This window comes from Ictidomys tridecemlineatus, chromosome 3 (assembly GCF_052094955.1).
Source record: "Ictidomys tridecemlineatus isolate mIctTri1 chromosome 3, mIctTri1.hap1, whole genome shotgun sequence".
NCBI classification, from domain to species: domain Eukaryota; kingdom Metazoa; phylum Chordata; class Mammalia; order Rodentia; family Sciuridae; genus Ictidomys; species Ictidomys tridecemlineatus.
Window position 1 is genome coordinate 116,453,896 of NC_135479.1, and position 22,848 is coordinate 116,476,743.

General features: G+C 37.7%; 1 protein-coding gene across 4 annotated transcripts in view; it reads right to left on the minus strand.

The window, feature by feature from the left end:
* Pld1 (phospholipase D1) overlaps positions 1-22,848 on the minus strand; it is a 205,185-nt gene that overhangs the window by 99,885 nt on the left and 82,452 nt on the right. For all 4 annotated transcript variants that reach the window (XM_078043643.1, XM_078043641.1, XM_078043644.1 and 1 more), the window contains 8 exons: positions 18,699-18,887; positions 18,342-18,469; positions 16,093-16,238; positions 15,782-15,890; positions 14,261-14,326; positions 7,766-7,824; positions 6,579-6,671; positions 1,853-2,005 (listed from right to left, as the gene is read on the minus strand). In XM_078043643.1, the coding sequence (XP_077899769.1) occupies positions 1,853-2,005; positions 6,579-6,671; positions 7,766-7,824; positions 14,261-14,326; positions 15,782-15,890; positions 16,093-16,238; positions 18,342-18,469; positions 18,699-18,858 (914 nt within the window). In that variant the 5' untranslated portion in view covers positions 18,859-18,887. The remainder of the gene's footprint in view (positions 1-1,852; positions 2,006-6,578; positions 6,672-7,765; positions 7,825-14,260; positions 14,327-15,781; positions 15,891-16,092; positions 16,239-18,341; positions 18,470-18,698; positions 18,888-22,848) is intronic.

Consider the following 22,848-nt stretch of genomic DNA (forward strand, 5'->3'; position numbering starts at 1 on the left):
AGGGAAGGAGTGATGGAGCTGGGAGGAGGGAAACAGCTCCATCAGGAGTGGCAAAGGAGCCACAGTGAGCTGCTGGGGGCAGGGCAGGGGGGCAGGGCAGGAAAGGTGCCTGGGCTTAGTCTATCACTCAGCTATTACTGCATGGGCTGAAATGCCTCTGAAAACCTACTAAGGGAAAAGATGCTGTGGGAGAGGTAAGTGACAGACAGAGGCCTTGTCATAGGATACGGATCAGAGCTGCGGGGTCAAGGGGAGGAAGGAAGACAGCAAGGAGGTGAGAAAGCAGAGTGTGGGCAGGGTGGCCAAAGGAACTGCCTCCACAGAACCGTGAAGGCTGTCCCCAGGAGGGGTTGGCAATACAGGCAGAGATCAAGGGCCTGAGATCCTAAGTGGAAGAACCTGGGGGTATTTGACAAAATGACGAGGAGCACAGACACCAGGCAGGAGGCCAGGGAAATCCGGATTTGAATGAATTCCTTTGGCAATGTTGCCTGAGTAAGTCAGGTGGGAAATGAAGATGAGGAAGCTAATAAAGTAGCTGTTGCAACGACCCATCAGAACTGTAGCCTAACTTCTGGAAAGTCATGGAAAAGAGGAACACAATGCCAGGAGAAAGGGTGAATGGCAGCACCACAGCATTTTCAACAATCCTGAATATTCCCTTCTCAGAGACTAACAGGAAGGGCAGAGTCTTTATACACACACACACACACACACACACACACACACACACACGCACAAATGTACATTTGTGCACGTATCTATTGGTACTTGTACAAAGAGAGAAAGAAATGAATATATATTTATATACATGAGGGTGAACTATACAAAGGCAAATGTGTATATGTGTGTGCATATGTACCAATATTCATGTATATGCACATACATACGTATATCTGCGTATCACTTATAATTATAATTACTTATAATTACGTATAATTACGTAATTATAATTATAATCGTATAATTACGATCTTCCAGAAAGAAACACACATATCTGCACACATGTACTCACTAATAACAATCTATAATAAGTACATAACTGAAGTATTTTTTCAAGTTATCTTTTCTTAAAAACTGTAAACAGAATTTTATGAATGAAATCCCTTTTTACATGTTTTACTAACTATAGTGATTCATACAGTAAAACTTTTTTTTTAAGTGTAAGCTATCACTCTTATTTGGTAATTGGTGAATTAGCTTAGAAGTAAATTTTGTTAAAATAGGCATATATCTACCCCTAGCATCACTTATTCTGACTCTTACATGAATGATAAGGGGAGGGGAAGGAAGAATAGAAGTACTCAGAGTAGATGAAGGGAAGGGAGGGAGGATGGGAATAGGAAAGACAGAATGAATCAGATGTTATTATCCTATGTGCATATATGATGACACACCAATGTGATTCTATATTACATATAACCAGAAGAATGAGAAAGTATATTCCATATATGTATAATATGTCAAAATACTTTCTACTATCATGTGTAACTAATTAGAACAAATAAAAAATTTAATAAAGTTCATATGAAGAAAAAATCATTTCATTTACTTCACATTGAGGATAAGTTCTAAATAACACATTTTCTAAAATTTTTATTTTTTACATTTTCTTGAGAGAAAAATTTGGCTTTGAGAGTTTTTTAATTTTTAAATTTTTTTTTTTTTAATTTTTGAACTTTTGGGTTGGGAATGTGGCTCAAGCGGTAGCGTGCTCATCTGGCATGCATGCGGCCCGGGTTCGATCCTCAACACCACATACAAACAAAGATGTTGTGTCCTCCAAAAACTAAATAATAAATATTAAAAATTCTCAAAATAAAATAACAAAATAAATTTTTGAACTTTCTACCTTGAAAGATTATCAATTCGAAGTCCATATTTTGTTTCTGTCTCTTTCTTCCCCACCTTGATTCTGAATTCTTTATCTACCAGCAGGACGAAGGCAATAGCTCCGCTGTCTGGCTTCATATACAGCAGGAAGGAGTCTTTCACTATTAACCACCTGTATGAAGGGAACAAGAACTTCAAAATTGTGTCGAACGACTGAAACAAAAAGCATAAATTATTATGACGAGTCTTAAGTATAAGATACTCTAAAAACTGTAGATAAAAATGTAGTTTTTTAGGTACTCTAAAAACTGTAGATGAGACTCTACTGATTCATAAAGTAAAACTTTTTTTTTTTAAGTGTAAGCCATCACTCTTATTTGTTAATTGGTGAATTAGCTTCGTAGTAAATTTTATTAAATTTACTACTCTGTGGGACAGGGGCATTTCTCAAAAGTATTTCCATTCAATTCAATATATATTGAACAGCTTCACAATGGAAAAGTAAAGAGTTAAGCTGAGAATAAGGGTAGATGGGGAAACAGCACCAAGATAAATCAAGACATGGACGTGTGTTCTTGGAGGACCTTACTAGGCTCATGGGGGCTACAAACTGTGATCATTCTAAGCCAAATGGGATAGGGACTAGAGGGAGAAGCAAAAGGGATGAGTTCAAAGAGGAGGAGTCCTCTGCCTGGCTGTGAAGAGCTGGTGTCTGTGTGAGATCTGGAAGGGTCCCAACAGTAACATCCCAAAGATGGTCCAGGTGCACCCCGCCCCCATGCAGAGGGAAGAGGGGGCCACGTGTAAGGAAAGAGTAGGGAAAATAGGCAAAGGCCACATCAAGGGGGGTCAGCTCATGTAGCAGAGAGATAGCACACGAAAGTGGATCTGAGCTTCCTGGTTTTTCCTGTTGGATGAATAAACTAAAAAAATAAAGGAGTCTCACCCAAACTTTGAGTGCTTCTCACTGAGGAACCTAACGTAAGACCACCAAACAATTTAAGGGTCATATTCTCCAGAACGATCTTCAGCAAATGCAGCCATTATACATTTTAGAAGAAATGTAAACGCCAAGGCCCTGATTTCGAAGGTGACTCAGGGATTCTGGAAGGACTGAGTCCAGACACGTAGCTGCCTGCTGATAAAATCTGGTTAAGGCTAAGAGAGTAGACAGAGCATGCATATTTGTGAAAGCTCCTCCTTGTGTTTGGCTTGTGATGCAAGCTAGAGTGCAGACATGTGACACAGGCCCAGCTGTCTGGCATTGGCATGCTATGTGGCTGACCAGGAAGCAGTCACAGGCTTTGGAAACCACAGCTGATGATCTGAGAACATCAAATGTCCTAGACTTGTGTCTTCACCTGCCTGAAAGTCAAGGGTATCTAATTGACATCCGAGCCAACTCCAGCCAGAACTCCACACCAGGGACAGCAGGGTGGCATGACAGTGGGGTGGTTCACATCCAGATGCCACAAGTTCCAGCCATTAACAGTCAAAAACAAATCGGAGAAAGTCTCTCAAGAGCACAAGCTTGGGACATAACCACCAGGGTCAAGGGCTACAAAACACTCCTGCAGGGACAGGTCACCAGGTGCCACTGTGTGAGTGTGCCCTGCTTAGAGGTGCTGGTGCAGGCTGTATCTTCCTGCAGGAATGGGGCGGTTTTCTCTAATTCACAGAGACCCTGCATAGATGCAGCCCTGTTTAACAACAGAAATGAGATGGTCGTGTTTTGCCAGGGCCCTGCTCAACTCCAGGGGGTGAGTGGCATCCTGTATAAGCAGTGCCTCCCCTGCTCCTCCAAGTTGAGGTAGCCTGGAGATATGGAACTGTGGAGCACTGATAGCTGGATTTTAAAAACTGAATGCCATGGTTTCTGTTTTGACAGTGATGAGTTATTCTCAACGGTCATCAGATGGGGTAAATTGACTTTATTTAAAGTTCTTAATTATGTTCTTCATTGAAACTCCTCTGATTTCTCTTCCTTCCTTCCTTCTTCCTTCCTTTCTTGTCAATAGATTTTTTTTTCTTTAATAGAAGAATATACATCAAGAAGTCTTCAGGCAAGGCAACCATCCTAACTAAATAGTGGTTGCGTGAACAGTTCCCAGAGAATGAATAAGACAATTTAAATTTTGTCACTGTCTAAAATATTAATTCTTGGTATAGTTTACAGTCTACCAGTGTAAATGTTAAATTCATTTTTTAACATCTATACATCTCTTGAGACATAATTTGAGATGAGAAATTTAATATGGAATCTACTATAAGGTACAGAGAATTTGCTCAATAAATGAGCTCTATGATAAGATGTTTCATACTGTGGAGGAAAAAAATGCTTTTTCTGTTGCTCTTTTTTTTTTTTCCTTGTCCCTGAGACATGGTCATTTTGAGATCTGATTGAAAGTTTAACTGCCTTGTTTGCTTTATTTTGGTTTGTTGCTATAGAATAATTAAGAAAGTGATCCAGCCAGGCACTGCGGTACACACCTGTAATCCCAATGGCTTGGGAGGCTGAGGCAGGAGGATCATGAGTTCAAAGCCAGCCTCAGCAATTTAGGAGTCTCTAAGCAACTCAGTGAGACCCTGTCTCTACATAAAATATATGTTTAAAAAAAAAGGGGGGCTTGGGATGTGGCTCAGTGGTTAAGAACCTCTGAGTTGAATATCTAGTACAAAAAAAAAAAGTGATCCCAAATGCTTTCTGTGGATACTTAAGAAAATAATTAAAAAGTTAAAAATGAATGTCACTTTTAAAAGTAACTCCCCTGCTTTAGACACCAATACAATAGACTTCTACTGTGAGAAACTTCTCAAACTAATTTTGTCAGCTACTCTTTATCATCCATATATGATGTCTGATATTTTAAATCCCTCGAATATGGCTCAGGAAATATTAATATGGAACCAAGGCTTTAATCTTCACAGAAAGATTTACACAATTTAAAATGATGACACATTTCATTCCAGGGAGGATCATATCTTTTTTAGATTGTCCTGGTTGAAACATGATTTAATCTAAAGTTAAAAAAAGGAGGGGGGCCACCCACATTTCATATATATAACAAAATCCCTCCCTATCTGGTGGCTGCTGCTTCTCATAAAGGTCATAACTCAAATTCAACTCCTCGGGAGCCTTTCCTTGACTCCAGCAGCTAAAGTCACCCATTCTAATCCCCAAATCCCTCACTATCCCATTATCTCTGTGGCCAACTAAATTTAAATCACTTACTTGGCTCATTGACGTCATCACTGCCTACTTTTCCCTCACACAGAGCCTCATGAGGGTGGCACCTTGTTTCCACAGTAGCGAGAACACAACCTGGTATACACGAGGCCCTCCATAAGTGACTGCAGGAAGCTGACCAAGGCCTTCCATTCCTTAAGTAGTTGCCTTAGGTTGGTTTGCCTGAGAAGTGAGCTCTAAGGATATGTGTAGAGTAGCTTATTAGGGAGGTGGCACCAGGAAGCACCAGTAGGGTAGGACAGGCAGACCAGCCAGGAAGGGAGCCAGCAAGGTGTGTTGTCATGCAATTTATCCTGGGCAATCGGGCTCTGAGCCTGCCCGGCAGCTCTAGAAGACAGCATAGGGCAGCAGACAATCATCTCAGCTGAGGGTGGGGAACTGATAGGAGTCAGGAGCAATCTAGGGAGCTGCTTCAACTTACAGTTCACTCTGCACACAGGCAGGAGGGTTCTGGAGCCCAGAGTTTGGGGGCAAAGAATCATCAGTGCTTAACGCCCAAGCCCGCATGCAACACCATGGTGACCATATAGCCGCTGACCATATAGCACCTGGATTACCAAAGCACAGCACTGTCAGTAAGTGGTCACAAGGAATCCGCATGGGGCCACAGTGGGCTGGGAAAGTTTATCCAGGAGAGTTTATTTGAAAGCAAATTCTTTGGCCAGTGTATTATTTCCCTCTCTATTTTAGTAAAAATGTTTTTTTTATAACAAAAAAGTTTCTATTTTCTTCAGTGAAATCTTTCCTTGTAATCCTTTACTTATAATTTTTTCCAGCCTTTCAAAGCTCTGAAAGTAAAAGCCCAACTTAATGATATTTTCTGTTGGTGTTGTTTTAAATAAATATGGTTGGAGGTAGGTCCCCATATTACTTATAGATATTTTGAATATGCACATAGACATACGGTAACTCTACATTTAACAACGTAAAGAACTTTGCAAAGTACTGCACTGTTTCACATTTCCATCAGCCATGTTTAAGGGTCCCAATTTCTCTACATCTTCATCGACATTTATTATGATCCATCTTTTTTTCATTAGAGTCACTGTATTTTATTGTGGATTGGATGTACATTTCTCTAATGACTAGAGATGGCCGAGCTTCTTTTCAGATAGTTATTTTGACCATTTATACCTCTTCTTTGGAGGACCAGTTTTGGAGTCTTATATCAATTGGATTTTCTTGCCTTTTAATTAAATGTATTGGGGTGCTGGCAATTGAACCCAGGGCCTCAGGCATGCCAGGTGCATGATGCTCTACCACTGAACTACACTCCCAGCCCCTCCACTGGGATTTTAGGCATAAAGTTTATATATTCTGCCTATTAGTCTAATTTTGAATAGGATTTTTGAAATGGATGCTGGAATTTGAATTTTAAAATATAATAAAATTTGTTCTGCCATGACTTTAAAAAGGATTTATATAAAGGAGTATATAAATACTCCCCAAACACCCAGTTTTTTAATACAAACACACACACAAAACTCGTCAGTCCTACCTTTTGGACCATCGGTAGCAGGCTCTTCCCTGACCACAGCAATTCAAACCCGGTATTCTGTGTCCCCCAGATCGCTTCATGATCATACCTTCTCTGAAAGAGACATCAAATTAATCCACCATCTTCAAACCTGGCTTGTTCCGCTTCCCAACTTAGGACTAAATAAATGGTCTCATTCCTCACATGATTTTCTTCCCCACTCTTTCCTCCTTCACCCTCAGCGTGCTAAGTGACACGCTGATAAGGCTGGGTATTCCAGCAGCTAGTCTTGAAAGCACCCCAGTCACATAGACCTCTTTTGCATGTAGGGCTGTGCAGCTCTATTGTGCACAGTGCAGAAGATTAGGCTTGCTGGCTCCTGGCTCTCAATGCTACATGTTCCCTCCAGTCACTATGACAACCTAAAAAAGACTCCAAGCATTTCTTCTTGGTCCCACTGCTGAGACTTGGCATGGGGAGGGGTGTTCACCCACAGATTCCAGCACATTTCTGCGTCCCTCCACTCACAGTTCCAACAATGGAGCCACACCAAAGGAAGTAGAGCAAAGCCACTAGTTTTGGAAGTTGGTCTTATCTTGATTTTGAAAGATGTGACAAGAGGGGCTGGGGAGGTAGCTCAGAGGTAGAGTGCTTGCCTAGCATGCTCAAGGCCCTAGCTTTGATTCTCAATACCAAAAAAAAAAAAAAAAGTGACAAGAGGAGCAATAACAATGTCTAAAAAACAAAAACAATTTTAAAACAATGACTGACAGGGATCCTAACCAGAATTAAAACTTAAGCACTTTCTATGACCAAGAGCTAATATTGTGAAGGAGAATAATGATTTTTCAATAGCCATCAACATGAGTGACTGTAAACTTTTGTAAGTGATTGGAAAAGGACTTTTTTTGTCTGTTTGAGTGCCTTCTCCCACAGACCATCCTTGCTGTGGGTACTGAACACTCCCAATGTTGGGTTAGGAGGAAGCTGAGCTGTCAGCATATTAGGAAGATGGTGGAGCCATTGCTACCATCATCTACCGAAGGAGACGCTCTGCTTCTTACAGCAGGTCTCCTCAGTTGGTCTTAGTCTACTGGGGAAACAAGCTGGCGGCAAATCCAGGGGCACTCCATCACTGCTGCCACAATGAATGTCACTGCACATCAGCTTTTCACACTTCTCTCTAAGCATCCAATGCTGGAACTCACAGGCCCTTTGGTCCCAAATCGCGGATGAAAGACAGCTGGCTTATGTCAAGGAATTCTGTCTGGAAAGAAGTGAAAAAAAAAAAAAACACACTTTAGAAAGTTAAAGAACCGGGGAGGGAGAAAGAAGGAGGGATGGCAAGGGAGAAAGGAAGGAAGGAAGGAAATTCATTTCTGTTTACAAAAACACATTATTGGGTACCGCTATGGGCAAATGCTGTTTGGTACACTCTAAAGACTAGAGAGATCGATAATGATGGTATTGCCCTGAGAAAGTACTGATTAGAAGCACATAGCTAAAACACAACCATGAAGGATGATGTGGAGACCAAATGCTCAAGAAGGCCAAGGAAAGGGACTTCACTTCCAATATTGCTCTGCGTTCATTTTTGTTGTTGGAGGAGAAGGTTCTGTGGCATAGGGTGCACCCAATAATAAAAGAACATATGAAGGCAGTGAGGTGGGGCCAGATGCAGGAACAGGAGGAAGTGAGGGATGAAGGGGAAGAGAACAGAAGGAGCAGGAAGGCAACAGGATGCACAGCTGTCCTTAGTGAACGAGGTGAAGAAGGGTAAGAGGAAATCGTGGCATTGCATGTTGCAGAGAAGTTAGGGAACATCAGGCCTAACAGGAAGAATTATTTTTGATGAGTCAAAAAGGAAGAGAATTTGAGGACCATCTTCATTGTAAAAATTATCAGATTAAAACCTATAAATATTGTAATAACAACAGCGACACCTAACATGTACTGAAGACTTATTATGTGTTGGCATTGTGTTTGGCAGTTTTCACACGTTACCTCAAACCCCTCTGAAGGTAGTTACTATTTTCCCATTGCATAGAAGAGGAAAATGAGCAGGGGCGAGCTAAGGTTTTTTGCAAAGAATCAGACAGTAAATATTTTGGGCTTTGAGGGCCATAAAGTCTCTGTTGCAACTGCTCAACTCTGCCATGGTAGTAGGAAAGCAGGTATAAGTCACACATAAATAAACGTGTGTGGCTGTGTTGAATAAAACTTTTTTATGTAATTATAAAATATAACTTCATGTCACAAAGTTTTATTCTTTAAATTTTTTCAACCACTTATAACACAAAATTCTATTATTAGCTCACAGAACATAGAAAAACAGGCAGTGGGCTCTATTTGGCCCATGGGTTCTAGTTAGCCAACCCCTGGTTTAGGTAAATTGTCTAACATCCATAATTAGCAAAGGATAGAATTGGTACCAAGTGAGACCAAATTCATCATCCTCAAAACTAAACTGCAAAAGCAAAATGTCATCTAACCTTTATCTTGCTCAAATTAAGTACTTTGCATATTCTAGCTGGGTGAGAGCTACATGCAAACATAGACACAGAGAGTGAAAACCAAATTGATAGTATGTCGTGCTTAACATGTGCAGGGGTTTTACAGTAATCCTTGAAACAACCAAAGTTAGAAATAGTGATATTCCCAATTTGCAGATTTGTTCTTTTTAAGCAGCCAACAGTAAGTCTAGATCTGCCAGTAGTCCTTAAACCATGCCACTATCAGCTTCTACAGAAAAAAATATTCTCCCAGCATCAATCAGGAAGTACAGAGAAGGGAGATTAGACATGGAACAAAGTTCTGTGGGAAGAACCAGGCAGGTTTCACATGAAAGCAGTTATAAAGTTACAGAATAGGGGGAGGGGAGAGCACACCTGTCTAATGTGATATCACAGAGGAAGTGGCACTTGATCTAGGTTTGTAACTGAGATTTACCAAATGAAATACACACTTTATATCTGTTTGGAAATGCTTAATATTAATATTATAAGAAAAAATTACAAATATTTTAAGAATCGTAAATTCTTGTGAGATTCAATTAAATGTTTATATTTCTTTCTTTTCTTGGGTTATTTGAAGAAAGTACATTTTTAAAATTAAAAAGGATTTACCTATCAGATTTAGTTATTGATTTTTTTCACAGTATACAGATATTAGATGACAACTGAAAAATATGTTCAGAGTTTAATGAAAATTCAGTAAACCTACGCATAAGTTGTAAAGACAAATTAAAAGCATTTAAATAACTTTTAAAAATCCCAAGTTAAACATATCTTCACATAATACTTTTTAAATAAGAATTTTAAAAGCCAAAGTCTTTAAATTTCATTTCTTATATAAAACTCAGTGATTCAGCACCATACATTTTTTATCTGATTTGTGAAAATACTTTCTAATTGGAAAATGTAGTAACCTATGTTGTTATTAGAAATGACATTCAGACTGTCAACCACAGAATGCAAAATATTTTAAGACCCTAAGACATAACTTCTCATTTTATCTCTAGGATGATGCAAATCCTATTTTACATTTGAAGAAACTACTACAGATGTGTAAACTAACTTATGCACTTAGAACTGAATGGAAGAATAAGAACTAAAGACAAAAATCAAGGAAGCCACTTGTCTAATTTCTAGATATTCTTATTTATATAGCTCTTATCATTTAATAATTAACAACAGAAATAATCTCTTAATATAATTCATAACTTTAGAACATAACAAAATTGCTAAATGTGAGGAATTTCATCTAAATAAAAATATGCATTATAATTGTACATTACTATGAAATTTAATTTATCTTAATGGCTTATTAAAGTTTGACTAACGGGAGATTTCAAAGAGAAATCAGCACTATTATAGAGAAAAGAAAAAAACTATTGGCAATAATGGTCAAATACAGATTTTTCAAATTGAAAGTAAATGTGTTATCACCAATTTCTAGGGAAACCAAATGAACAAAATGTGCAATTTTACAAAGATTATGTTGTGCAAACCTCTCAGTGCATCTTCAGTGATAAGAATTCCATTCTCCATTTGGGCATATGATTCTCAGGTAAAAGAATTTAAAGATCATTTGAACCTAACAATATCCCATGGGATTTACTGTGCAAAGTACCAATGGGTATCTTTTTGTTTTTGTTTTGGAGAAGGAGTTGTGAAAAATTCAATTAAATAATGTTCTTGGCAATAGGTTGTCTCAAGTTGAAAATTCCAATGTGACTTATCAATTGGATACTTGAAAGGTTAGAGAAACGTGCTGCAGGAATTTTCGTGCCAAGAGGCAAGCAACCAAACCTAAGGGTAACACGGGCCCTAGAAATAACCTGGCAATCACCCTGTCCTTTCCATCTATCTTTGAAGGATAAGGGGATGATGACTTTCAGAGGCCCCTTCCATTCCTCAGGTAGCCAAAATTTAAGTGTGTGGGCAAATGGGAAATTCTCAGACACAGGAAGATGAGAGGGTTGGGAAAGGCAATCCTCTGGTGATGGAGAAGAGGAGGCCCAGGTACTCTAGGGATGGCTGTCTTCCAAATAAAAAAAAGTTAACAGAGGTACAGGGTACGAAGGAGACATCTCATCAATGTAGGAATGCTAAGATTGGACTAAGGTCTGCATCCTTCTGAGATTCCATCAGGAGAAAGAAAGCACCTCCCTTAATCTGCAAATGCAGGTATTTGATTCAGTACAGCTCTTCTCTGTTGAAATGGATACCCTGTGTGCATCTTATTCCCTACCTATTTTTCCATTCAAGTTAAAGTTATTCATCCTATGAAGGAGGGAGGTGAACTCAATACTATTGATCTGTGGGAGGTTCCAAGCAAGATTTCAAACTAATCACTATGTTGGAGATAAGGCATCTGAATTACAGAAGTGAAATGATTTACTTCAAGTTAGGATTAAGATAAGATCCTATCAGTTTAGGGACTTCTCTAGAAAACAGTGCATTTCGTTCCACACATAGATTTTAATCTTAGGTAAGAAAAATAAATAAATTGATTGTTCCTTATTCCTCTTCCTTTCAATTCCCTGGAAGATAAGCATTTTCCAGTAACTATTTAAAGTGCCCTGTTAGTGGGCACTGACTCAGTTTCAGAACACAAGAGGAATTCTTACATGAGTTCTTGTTATTGTACAACTCAGGTACGGAGCGCTACTTCTTTCACAAATTTATGTCAAGTAAGAAAGTAAAGTACAGGTACGCCCACTTTACATTCAGGAAACTGACTGAATTACCAATAATCTCTGACGGAACTGTGATGCAGAAATAGCTAGAACACTGGGATATCCCGTTTGTCCCAACCACAAGGAGGAAAAAAGGAAATAAAAACAAAGTCTTCATAATCCTGGAAGAGTTTGTTGTCTGAGTGCCTACCCAACCAATGACTTAATAAAAGGAAAAAGAAAAAACTCTCCATGTCTAATTTCAAAATCCATTTGAGAAAACTGAACAGTCACTGCTTTGAAGCCTAAACACAGTTCTTTCTGGTAAATCCTATTACACAAATCCCACAATAATCTTTCTCCACTTTTTAAAGTAGTTCAACTTTACCAAGACATTTTAAAGTTGGCAATAGCATTTTAGTCTATCTCTCAAACTCTCCAGATAAGAATCACCCAAATTATTTGTCAAAAGCATAGATTCCAAATATAGATCTGGACCATTCTAGAGTTAATGAGGATGTATCCTATCTAGTTCCTTGATCTATGATCCATGATGCTATCAGTTTAAGGACCTGAATTAACTTTAAATAGACTCATTTTGTACTCTTAAAGTATAAACTTATTATATGTGCATATATAAAAATGATTTGTAGTATGCTTTTTGCAGATGGGTTTTTAAAAATTTCTCATAATTACCAAGGGAAACACATAGATGCCAATCTAATTTTATGAATGTGATGTGGAGACCTGTGAATCTAGTCTTTAGACCAGATTAAATTTAATATGAAAGGAAAATAAGGTTAGAGAATTAATGTATATCAAATTGTATCTAATGCTTGAATCATTTTGGAGAATTCAGCTGTTGGAGGGAATAATCTTAGTAATATGAGATCCCCTCACTTTTGATGGGGATAATATATTTATCAAGTTACTAACTAGGTTTTCTTCTCCAAAGGAAATACTTATAAGGCACCCTGGGATATCTAAACACAATATAGATTAACTTTGAAAAGATTTTTATGACTGGAAAAGTAATTTAAATGAACACTTAAAAAATATAAACATTTTTTAGTTGACATCAGAGTCCAAAATGTAATAATGTACATTTTTTAGTTGACATCAGAATCCAAAATGTAATAATGTACATGGAAAGAAAAGAATGAACTCACTAAGTACTGTCCTAAAAACAAAAGAAATAGTACAAGTAAAGTCACAGGCAGGCAGAAAAGTAAGAAAAATGGAAGATTATTGACACAGGTATTAGTATACATTTAAATAATTCTGCATTAAAGAAAACAGCACATCTGATTTCACAAACTGTAACAGAGGGCAATGTTTTTAGTAACAACAGCAGAGCTCCCTTACCTGTGATGTTATTTCAACCTTATATGATTCTAAATCCTAGAAAAGACCTGACCCCTCCCATCACCCTACTCTGGAGATCCTCTGATGGAACCCAAACTGCTGACTTTCTTGAGAAAATGCTTCTCTAGGAAGACACAGAAGTTCCCTAAAGTCCATCAAATATCCCTGCATGAGCTGCTGCAGGAGATGAGCAGCAGGCTGGCTCTGGGCCAGCTATGTGTAAGGGAAGCAGGTGTGCGTGCGCATCTTTGGACCAGCTTCCCAGGAATATGCAAGCAGGAGCAAAAGGGCACCTCCCACCACTGAGAAACTCAGCAGAGCCAAGCTCTCTATTCCTCTCCTGAATATACCCTCTTTCATTTACGGATTTATGTGATGGTATTCACTAAACTAGAGGCCAAGTCACAAGTGCACTACTCTTTATGTTCTGCACCATGCACTGACCCTACAGCAATACAGTCTACACCCAGACATTCTCAGTTTCCAGACCTCTGAATAACTGAAAACTAATCTTTTTAAATTGCTTTATCCTCAAGGGCCCCTAAGATGGCAGAGCTGGTTGTATGCTGGCTGTAAACCTGCTTCTTCCTGCTTGCCAGCTGCCTGGCTCCCAAAATCAATCTCCAGGGTACCTCCAATCTCCAATCCCCAACACCCTCTTCTCTTTTCTTGAGAACTCTTCCTTAAGAAGAGCCTGGCTTTCTCAAGCTTCTCACTTTCACATGAAAAGACAGGCCAATCAGATGGCCATCCAAATATGCTCCAGAAAGTCTTGGGTATTCAACTCTGCTTAGCTGTTTTCATCACTTACTGCTTAAAGTTTTTTCTCTGGAACTCAAAAGGACTTTTGGCAGAAGAAGCCTGAGGAAAGAACAGGGTTGATTTCTAGATAATCCAGTCTGCGGTAGCACTCGGGCTCACTTAAGTCTGTTGTTAGAGACATATTAAGTTCTATTCAATATTTTAAATATAGCATCATATCGCCATAAACTGGCTCCCGGCTGTCAAATCAATTTTGCATTCATTAATTTGTTTTAATTCAAGGAAAAATGTAAATATGGATGCAAGCACTGTGTTAAAAAAAAATCACTCAAAATTCAGCTCACAATTTATTCTTTTAGAAATTACTTCAAAATTTAAATCACTGAAGAGTACTTACTGTGGCATGATAATTTCTATACATGGGCATTTTTAGTATCTTTGTCAGGTAATCCTCTAGTTGTTTCTGTAATGCAAATATTTTAGATAAGAATTAATATAGTCATAGAAAAATTTAAATAGTGATAATGATAAAATCACCATTTCATCTTAACCTCTGTAAGTTATGATAATATTTGCTAATATTATCACTGGGCAAGGAACCCTGAATAGCATTAATGTATTATTTCTATAGTTTTTCTTCAATTATTATTTAAATCTCTTCTTGCTATTTAGTATTCTACATGCATAGGTCTTTTATAAATTGCTAACAAGACCTGAGCTGTATATGTTTTTAATCCTCCATAGCTATTAGAACAGGATTTGTTCATGGTAGGTAATTTCAAGTCATTTGTTGATTTTACCAAAACACCTGTGTATTTTCAATTCCAGCATTTAATTTACCGGTAGATTCATCATAATTTTTAAATAGTTTTCAAGCAAAAAGGAAGGAAAATGTTAAAAGAAAAAGATTTTCTAACCTTGATTTTTCAAATATGTTAAAATGTGTGTGTATGGGGAAAGCAGAGGTTTATAGACTTGGAGCATTCCAGTAACATATATCAAGTATATTGACCTTGACACATTAAGCCAGCACCTTTTTGCTGCATCACTGAGGGTTAATAGGTATAATCACTTTTAGTTGGGCTCATACATGTGCACACAATAACCAGAAATTATGTAATTTTATAATATCTAAGTTATCTTGGAAAATATTTAGTCCAGACCCCTAAAAAGATTTTAAACAAAGATGATAACTACAAAAGAAAAAATAAAATATTCCCTCTGAAACATAAAATTTTCAGATTATAAAACAGATTGCACAGAAATGAACAAATTACCGATTAATATCCTAATAAAAAATGCAAGTCCCCCACCCCTTGCAGTACCAATCGTAGCAGGGTGGCAAACACATCTCTTATCTTGAGTTTCCTATTCTAGCATGCGAGTCTGTGCTCAGCCTACTCTCCTAAACGCTAACTGCCCCACCTAGAGCAGAGCAATGCAACTTTCCATATTTAATATTTAAAATGAACTAACATATAGGAGCAAATGTATCGAAATAAATGATTTTAAGAGGAGAGTAGATCTCAAAACCCAACAAGATACACTCAATCTTCAATTCACAACAAATTTAGGGAGGTACTAGGAGGAGGATAACTCTTCACAGCATAGCTACCAACAAACACTCTTCAGTGCTGATACACCCTCTCGATGGCTTGGGAGGATGGGGATGCCTAACTGGTTCCAGAGCTCAACCTTGCTAGGGCTAGAGGCCAGCAGGTAAAAGAAACTTCAGCTGGAACCCCTCACCTCTCATTAAGTGCCACCTTTCTACTGTGCTGCAAAACTATGTTCAAAACAACAGAAGACCATGTATGTATAATATGTCAAGATACACTCTACTCTCATATATATCTAAAAAGAACAAATTAAAAAATAAAAAGCCCAATAAAATCAGCAAAAGGGTGAAAGAACTTACCCTCCTACCAAAGAACTGTTCTTCTCGAATCATGTTTCCAGATGAACGGGGCAAACTAGGCATCTCTCGAGGCTCCTCCCCTCTGACGTTCTGTCTTCTAAACGTGTGTCTAACACACACACACATAATGCAAACATTTATTAGAGAATTCTTTGAACTCTCATATTTCGTGAAATGTCTTATTTTTAAAAGAGCTTATTTAATTGAAAATATCTACCAACAAGCGACTAGATGACATAGAAAATGAATGAAATACACTCCCCTCCAATTTGTGTGTTGGGTTAACTTCATCTAAATTCTGAAATGGTTACCTTCTGGTAGGAATGGGAATTCGGATAAAGGCTTTGTACTTCAGCAGCTCTCTGTGAAATTCTTGAAAGTGCTTGAATTTCCTCTTAACTTGCCATTTAAATTCCCCATGTGTTAATTCAATAGTGTATAGATTGATACTTGGCACCTACAGTGATAAACAAAAATGGTTGGTATTTTAGATAATAAAAACTCCAAAAGCTCTCAATGAAAAATAGCTAATTAATTAGTAACATGGAAGTATACTTAAGTTCAGCCTACATACTTTGCATAAGTACTTTAAGCAAATATTTTTCGGAAACAATTGATCACAGAAATAATATTCTCTTAACGATCCACAGGATAAATTACACAAGACATACTTTGGATCATGCCACACTCCTACAAATCCTTACACATACAGAGAGAGACAGAGAGAGAGAGAGAGAGAGAGAGAGAGAAAATATGTGCGTGCAGGCGCGTAAAACAGAGGTGGGGGGGAGGGAGGGAGGGAGGGAGGGAGGAGTCCAGGCCACAAGTTCAAGCAATAAACAGGTAACTGGTAAAGGTGAGAGGAAAGCAGGAGGTGGTGGATGCCAGGAGCACCACCTTAGACAAATTTGTCCTTAAAAAAAAAAAAAAAGGTATATCATGTCTTCTTCCCTGCTCCTTCTGAAACACACTGCAATGTCTACCTTCACCTATGCCATTCCCCACTGCCCTGAGGCACTACCAGTGTTCAGGAAGGGTGGGTAGAAGCAGTTGCTGAAGTACTAAGCATATAGTATATACTTGGATAATATACTGTGTGTTTTTATTATAACGTACTAATACTATGGTACCCATTATTCAGATGAGGAAATTGAGAGAGGTGAAGTAACTTATTTTGAGATATCAAGGCAAGGACAGTAACTAACCCTGCAGTCTGGCTCTAGAGTCTGTACGTTTACCTCTTACCCGTTATTGTCTCTCAATCTAAAAGCAGGCAATTAACATAAGAGGCAAAGGTCATCACAGAGATGCTCAATAGTTTATCAGGGAGACGTAAACCTAAAGCATAAGAAAAGCCTCAGGTGCTACACCAGGTGGGTGTAAATCGGGGATGAGCACGGGAGCATGAGTACAGGTTTAGGTTGGCCTGGTGAAGGCATTTTACTCTAGAGCTTTGTCACTGTTTAGTGAAAACATGTGAATGAAGACTAAAGGATGGAGCCTCAGTTAAAAAACAGAGAGGCAGAGTCTGCAGGTAGAATTCCCTCGGCATTGCTTTGGGTAACAACACTGGCTAATCTTGAATCATGTTTTTTGTTATTTTGTTTTGTTTTGGTACTGGGGATTAAACCCAGGGGTGCTTAACTACTGAGTCACATCCCCACCTTTTATTTTTTATTTTTGAGACAGGGTCTCACTAAGTTGCTGAGGCTGGCTTTGAACTTGTGATCCTCTTATCTCAGCCTCCCAAGTTGCTGGGATTGCAGGTATGTGCCACAGAACCTGGAAGTATTTATTTTTTTAAAGCCAAGTAGAAAAAGCAGTATCTTGCTAAATAAGCATTAGGAAAACTAAACTCTTCCCTGACTTGTACTTGGTATTCTAGTTATGATGGATATGCTTGAGAAGTCTAAAATGAAACAGAAAACTGGGGAAAGAGGAAGGCTCAGAGAGGCACCTTGCAATTTAAATTAATAAATTGCCTTCAATGCCACAAAGAGTATTGTCCAGAAAGGGGAGAAAGGAGTATGCAAATAAAGATGAAATAAGAAGGAATCAAAATCTCAGGATTTGAGAATTTGGAAACAGTCCAAACAAAAAGACAAACAAAAACCTAAAGAATAGGGTCATAGCTGGGAGAAAGGAAAATGGAAGTCAACGTAGTAATCCACATGTATTAACAAAAAGGCAAGTTCTTTGGGGGGGGGGTTGGAGGGCAGCTCCTGTGGAGCATCAGAAGAATAGAGGAACTTCGGATAGCGGGAAGTTGGGGGAGGGGGCACGAAGGTAGGAAAGATGGTGGAATAAGATGGACATCATTACCCTAGGTACGTGTATGAAGACTCGAGTGGTGTGACTGTACTTTGTGTACAACCAGAGAAATGAAAAATCGTGATCCATTTGTGTACTATGAATCAAAATGCACTCTGCTGTCTTGTATAACAAATTAAAACAAATTAATTAATTAAATAAAAATAAAATGAAATAAAAATTAGCACAAAAAAACTAAAAAAAAAAAAAAAAAAACTAAAAAAAAAGGCAACTTCTTAAGTGCTCTGACCCTTGTCGTAGACGTGAAGCGCTCCACCTCCAGAACTTGTGCTTTTATTGGACAGCCGGAGAGATATGTCTGTATGTTAGGCTCCTTAAAGCCTTGAGTGTTATAGATAGCAGAGAAAGGGATATATCCTAAAAAAAAAAAAAAAGTAAACAAAGTTATTCCAACAGGTGACAGTAGCATGATTTTGGCCTCCTTTTGAGAATCAATCGTTAAAATAAGCAAGCCTCTTAGGGGATGATTCTCAGCCCTGTGTTCTGATCTCTGCAAGGAAGACAGATCATTAGCTGGTTATTTCAAACTGTGCTGTGTCAACCAACTCTGATGGGCTCCCTTCTCCCTCAGATCCGCAGGCTTTACCTTCCTGAGTCCTGGGATCCATGGGAGACACATCGTATTCCACCTCTTCTCCCTCGAAGTGGAGTTCCCGAGTGTCCAGATTTTCTATCAAATTGCTCATGTCGGCAGCGATTTTCTGCAGTGCAGAGGTATTTACCCTTGGCTCGTTTTTCAGGGACATGTTAACTTCAGACAGTCAAAGCAATGGGGCTGAGAAAGGAAAAAGGGTTACATAATTACCTTTTGGTCCAGGAAAACCCTGTCCCACAATTTGAATCCTGGCTTACATGCAGCACCGGGAAGCAAGTCAAGTCTCAGTGTGAACCCCAGTTAATGCCAAATGACCTTTCAATTACCTTCCTGCTTAACATTTAAAGGACTCCTAGCTGTAAATTAAAATGGAGAGAAATACCTAATTGTAAACAAAAAAGAAAAAGAAACACCACATTGAATAAGTGCCATCATTTCTCTCATATAATTTTATGAACTTCGATAAATGAAGAGAGATGTAAAGGAAACCAATCTGGGAATGCTTATTTTGAGAAAATAAATTGCTTCTTAGCTATAATAAATACATGAAAAGAAAAAAGAATCTTGTAAAATAAGTACCTTTCAACATTTCCTAGAGAAAATTTAGGGTATTTCACATATCTAAATATGCAGATATAGAAATGTTTTTGTGATAACATAATCTTTGTATATTTTCCTCTGTTGGTGACATTCCAATCAGAGTACACTACATCTTTGAGATATAAGGTTTTGGTCATGACTTTGCATGAGGTAAAATGATGTACGTGTCTTGAAAGAAAATTGATTAATATCCCTGCTCCTAAAGATACCTGAAGTGCTAGAATTACACTTCTCTCCTTTTTTAAAGAAAACTGGTTCTATTTCATCCTGACGTTTAATAACACAAGTCGCTGCACATCAGTACCCAGGGAAGAAGAGTTCATATAGATTTTATTTTTCATCTAAAATACTGTGATTTAAGCCTTTGGCACTGTCATCCGAGTTGGTTGAAAATTTTATAATACTCAATATAGAAATAATCTCTCTGTCACAACCAGGGTCTAAATGGAAGGGCTCTCATACAGGTGATTCTTCTGCACATGCTCATTAACATTATTGCAATTCACAAACATTAACTAAGCATCCACCATATGCGAGACTCAAGGAATGAAAATATGAAGGGGAATAAGGCTACTACCTTATGAGTATCTGAAGTGGGTAGGGGAAATAACTGAATAACCCAGTTCATCATTGCCCACATCCAAGGTCTTTCAGAGGATAGAAGGTACCAAGGAGAAGATCCTTAGCAGGGTTCTCTCCTATAGGAGCTCTCCTATAGGAGAAACTGGGTGCCTAGGAGAGTCTCAGGCAACCCTTATTATAATTCAACTAGTTTCTAAAACCTAAACACTATTGTGTCTGGTAGAAAGAAACTTTGGAAATTCAAAGATAGGGGTGAAAGAGGGAAGTTCTGGTTTGGAGACACACACATTAATTTATACTTATATATATAAATTAATATACTAAGTTCCTGTGAGCTATATAATTAATCATTTCTATTTTTCCATGTTGGCTATAGGGAAACTTGAAGCCAAACTCATAAACTCAAACTTATTTTTTAGCAAAATATAAGATTATCCTTGCCTATATCTCTTCCATTCAACTTTCTCTCCCACTTCTAATTTATATCCCAATAATAGTTAATGGGTACTAATGGCTTAGCATGCACCCAGCTGGTGGTAATCCTTTATAAACTATTACCTTAATAATTAATAATAAACTGTCAAAATCTTGCTATTTCTGTTTTGAAGATTACAAGAGTTTGTCGTCCTCTCTAGTAGATGAGGAAACTGAGAACAGAGATTAGATAATTTGACCAACGCTTTGTGGTGAAGCAAGTATTTCAATCCAGGTTGCTATGACCCAAAAGTCAAGGTTCTCAACCACAGTCTTTTATCTTGCTATTTTTTAGAAATATGTAAGTGTCTTGGAATAGAGGGAAATGTTCACATAAACAAGCATCCTGGGGCAAATCCCTTTAAGAAATGACTGGCATAATCCCAGCAGCTTGGGAGGCTGAGGCAGGAGGATTGTCAATTCAAAGACAATCTCAGCAACTTACTGAGATGCCCTTCTCAAAATTAAAAATAAATAAAAATGGCTGAACCCAACCCTCCTTTTTTATTTATTTTTACTTAATCCCCTGGGTTCACTCCCTAGTACAGAGAGGGTGAGAAGGGAAGATATGACTAATGAAAAGAACTGAAAATTCCCCCTGAAGCTCAGTCTCCATAGGACAAAGCCATTTCAATTCTTAAGGTCTTGGTTTCCTTATCTGTAAATTAAGGAGATTGAACCATTTCATCTCTAGAGTCCCTTTTATAATAAAACCTTAATTGTACATAACAGGTGCCATAAAATTGTTCAGACTCTCTTAGTTTAATGAACTTAACCCTTGTACTATCCCAAGAAATTAATCCAAGTAGTTTTGCACTTGAATAAGAGTAGGTGGCAGAATGTTTTCTAACCTGAATACTTTAATTAAGGTCTGGTTAGCCTCCATTCAGGAACTGTTGCCTCTGAACACAATAAAATATTTATTTATTTCCTTTTCTCTTAATTCAACAAAGAAACACTTATTAGATGCCAAGCATTAGCTGGATTTTGCTTTATCTAACATACAAGGTAATTAAAAGTTTAGAGGAAACGAGACAAGGAAAAACAGGTCAGATATTACATCATATCATTGTCACTTGTTAATTTTTATAGACTTTAGAATTTTTTATCGATTAAACAGATTTATGCTTAACTTTGCCAACTTTCTCAGCATAGCAGAGAAAAACAAGGTTATTGCAAATGACCTTCCTTTTAGACAAAGTTCTAACATTAAAAATGCATGTTGATAAACATACTATTTTGCATATGTAATTCTTTTGCATTTTTTAATTTTTAATTTTATTGGTGCATTACAGTTTTACACAATCATGAGACTCATGATGCCATATTTGTATACATATATAATATAATCGGATCTGTCTTATTCCTTGGTAACTTCCCTTTCCCTCCGCTCCCCTCTCCCCCAATCCTCTTGCTGTACTCTGCTATAGTCTTATAATCCCCCTTCTATTTTTATTACTGTTATTTTAATTAGTGCATTATAATTATACATAATAGCAGTATTCATTGTGGGACTTTTGTACATGGACATCGTGTAATTTCTTATATTTTGTCCCCAGTACTTCCCCATGCCCCTCCTTTCTCCTTCCCTTTACTCTATTGGTCTCCTATTTTCATGAGATCCTTGACACATATTTTTTAATGAAAGAATTTTAAAATGCATGTTGGTTTTAAAGTACACATAGATTAATCTCTACATTACAAGATAATTGAGACAAATAGTATAGAGTCATTGGATCAAGTCAATATAAATAACTTATTTCCAATAGAGGAAAAGATGGTGGAATGACTCTAACATAATTTTCCTAGGTACGTGTATGAAAATACCTAAGTGAATCCCACCACCGTGTGCATCCACAAGAATGAATCTAATTAGAATAAGACATATTCCATGCTTTTATAATTTTATCAAAATTAATTCTACTATCATACATAACTAAAAAGAACCAATTTTAAAAAGAGAGAAAAGAAACATATTAACTTGTAGATGAGTGAAAAAAAGAAACAGGATAAAAGCCTTGATAACAGTCTTTTAACATTTATCTTCAAGTATTTATTATGTGCTAAGCATAATTTTTGCACAATTATGTTTTTTAATGCTCATAACAGATTCTACTCTAGAGATTTAGTTAAGTAATTTGTCCAAAGTCACTCAGTTCATACCATGGTCCAGTTTTTAAAGAAGACTGGCTCTAAAATCTCATGAACTTGGCTATGCAGGTTTACAATTATTGATTTTATTTTATGGCTGAATGTCTATAAATTAAAATTAATCTTTTCTGTGAAGTGTATGTTCTGTGACAACAAGAGATGGCTTCTACTTTAATAAAAAAATCGTACCTTGGAAAGAATCACACTAACCCTACCATGATTACAATGATGGAAACAACATATCCTGACATCTTTCTGAATTTTTATAATTCATGGTATAAGATCGCATAGAACCACAGTGGAGCCAGAGGGTTTGCAGATTTGTTCATGTGAT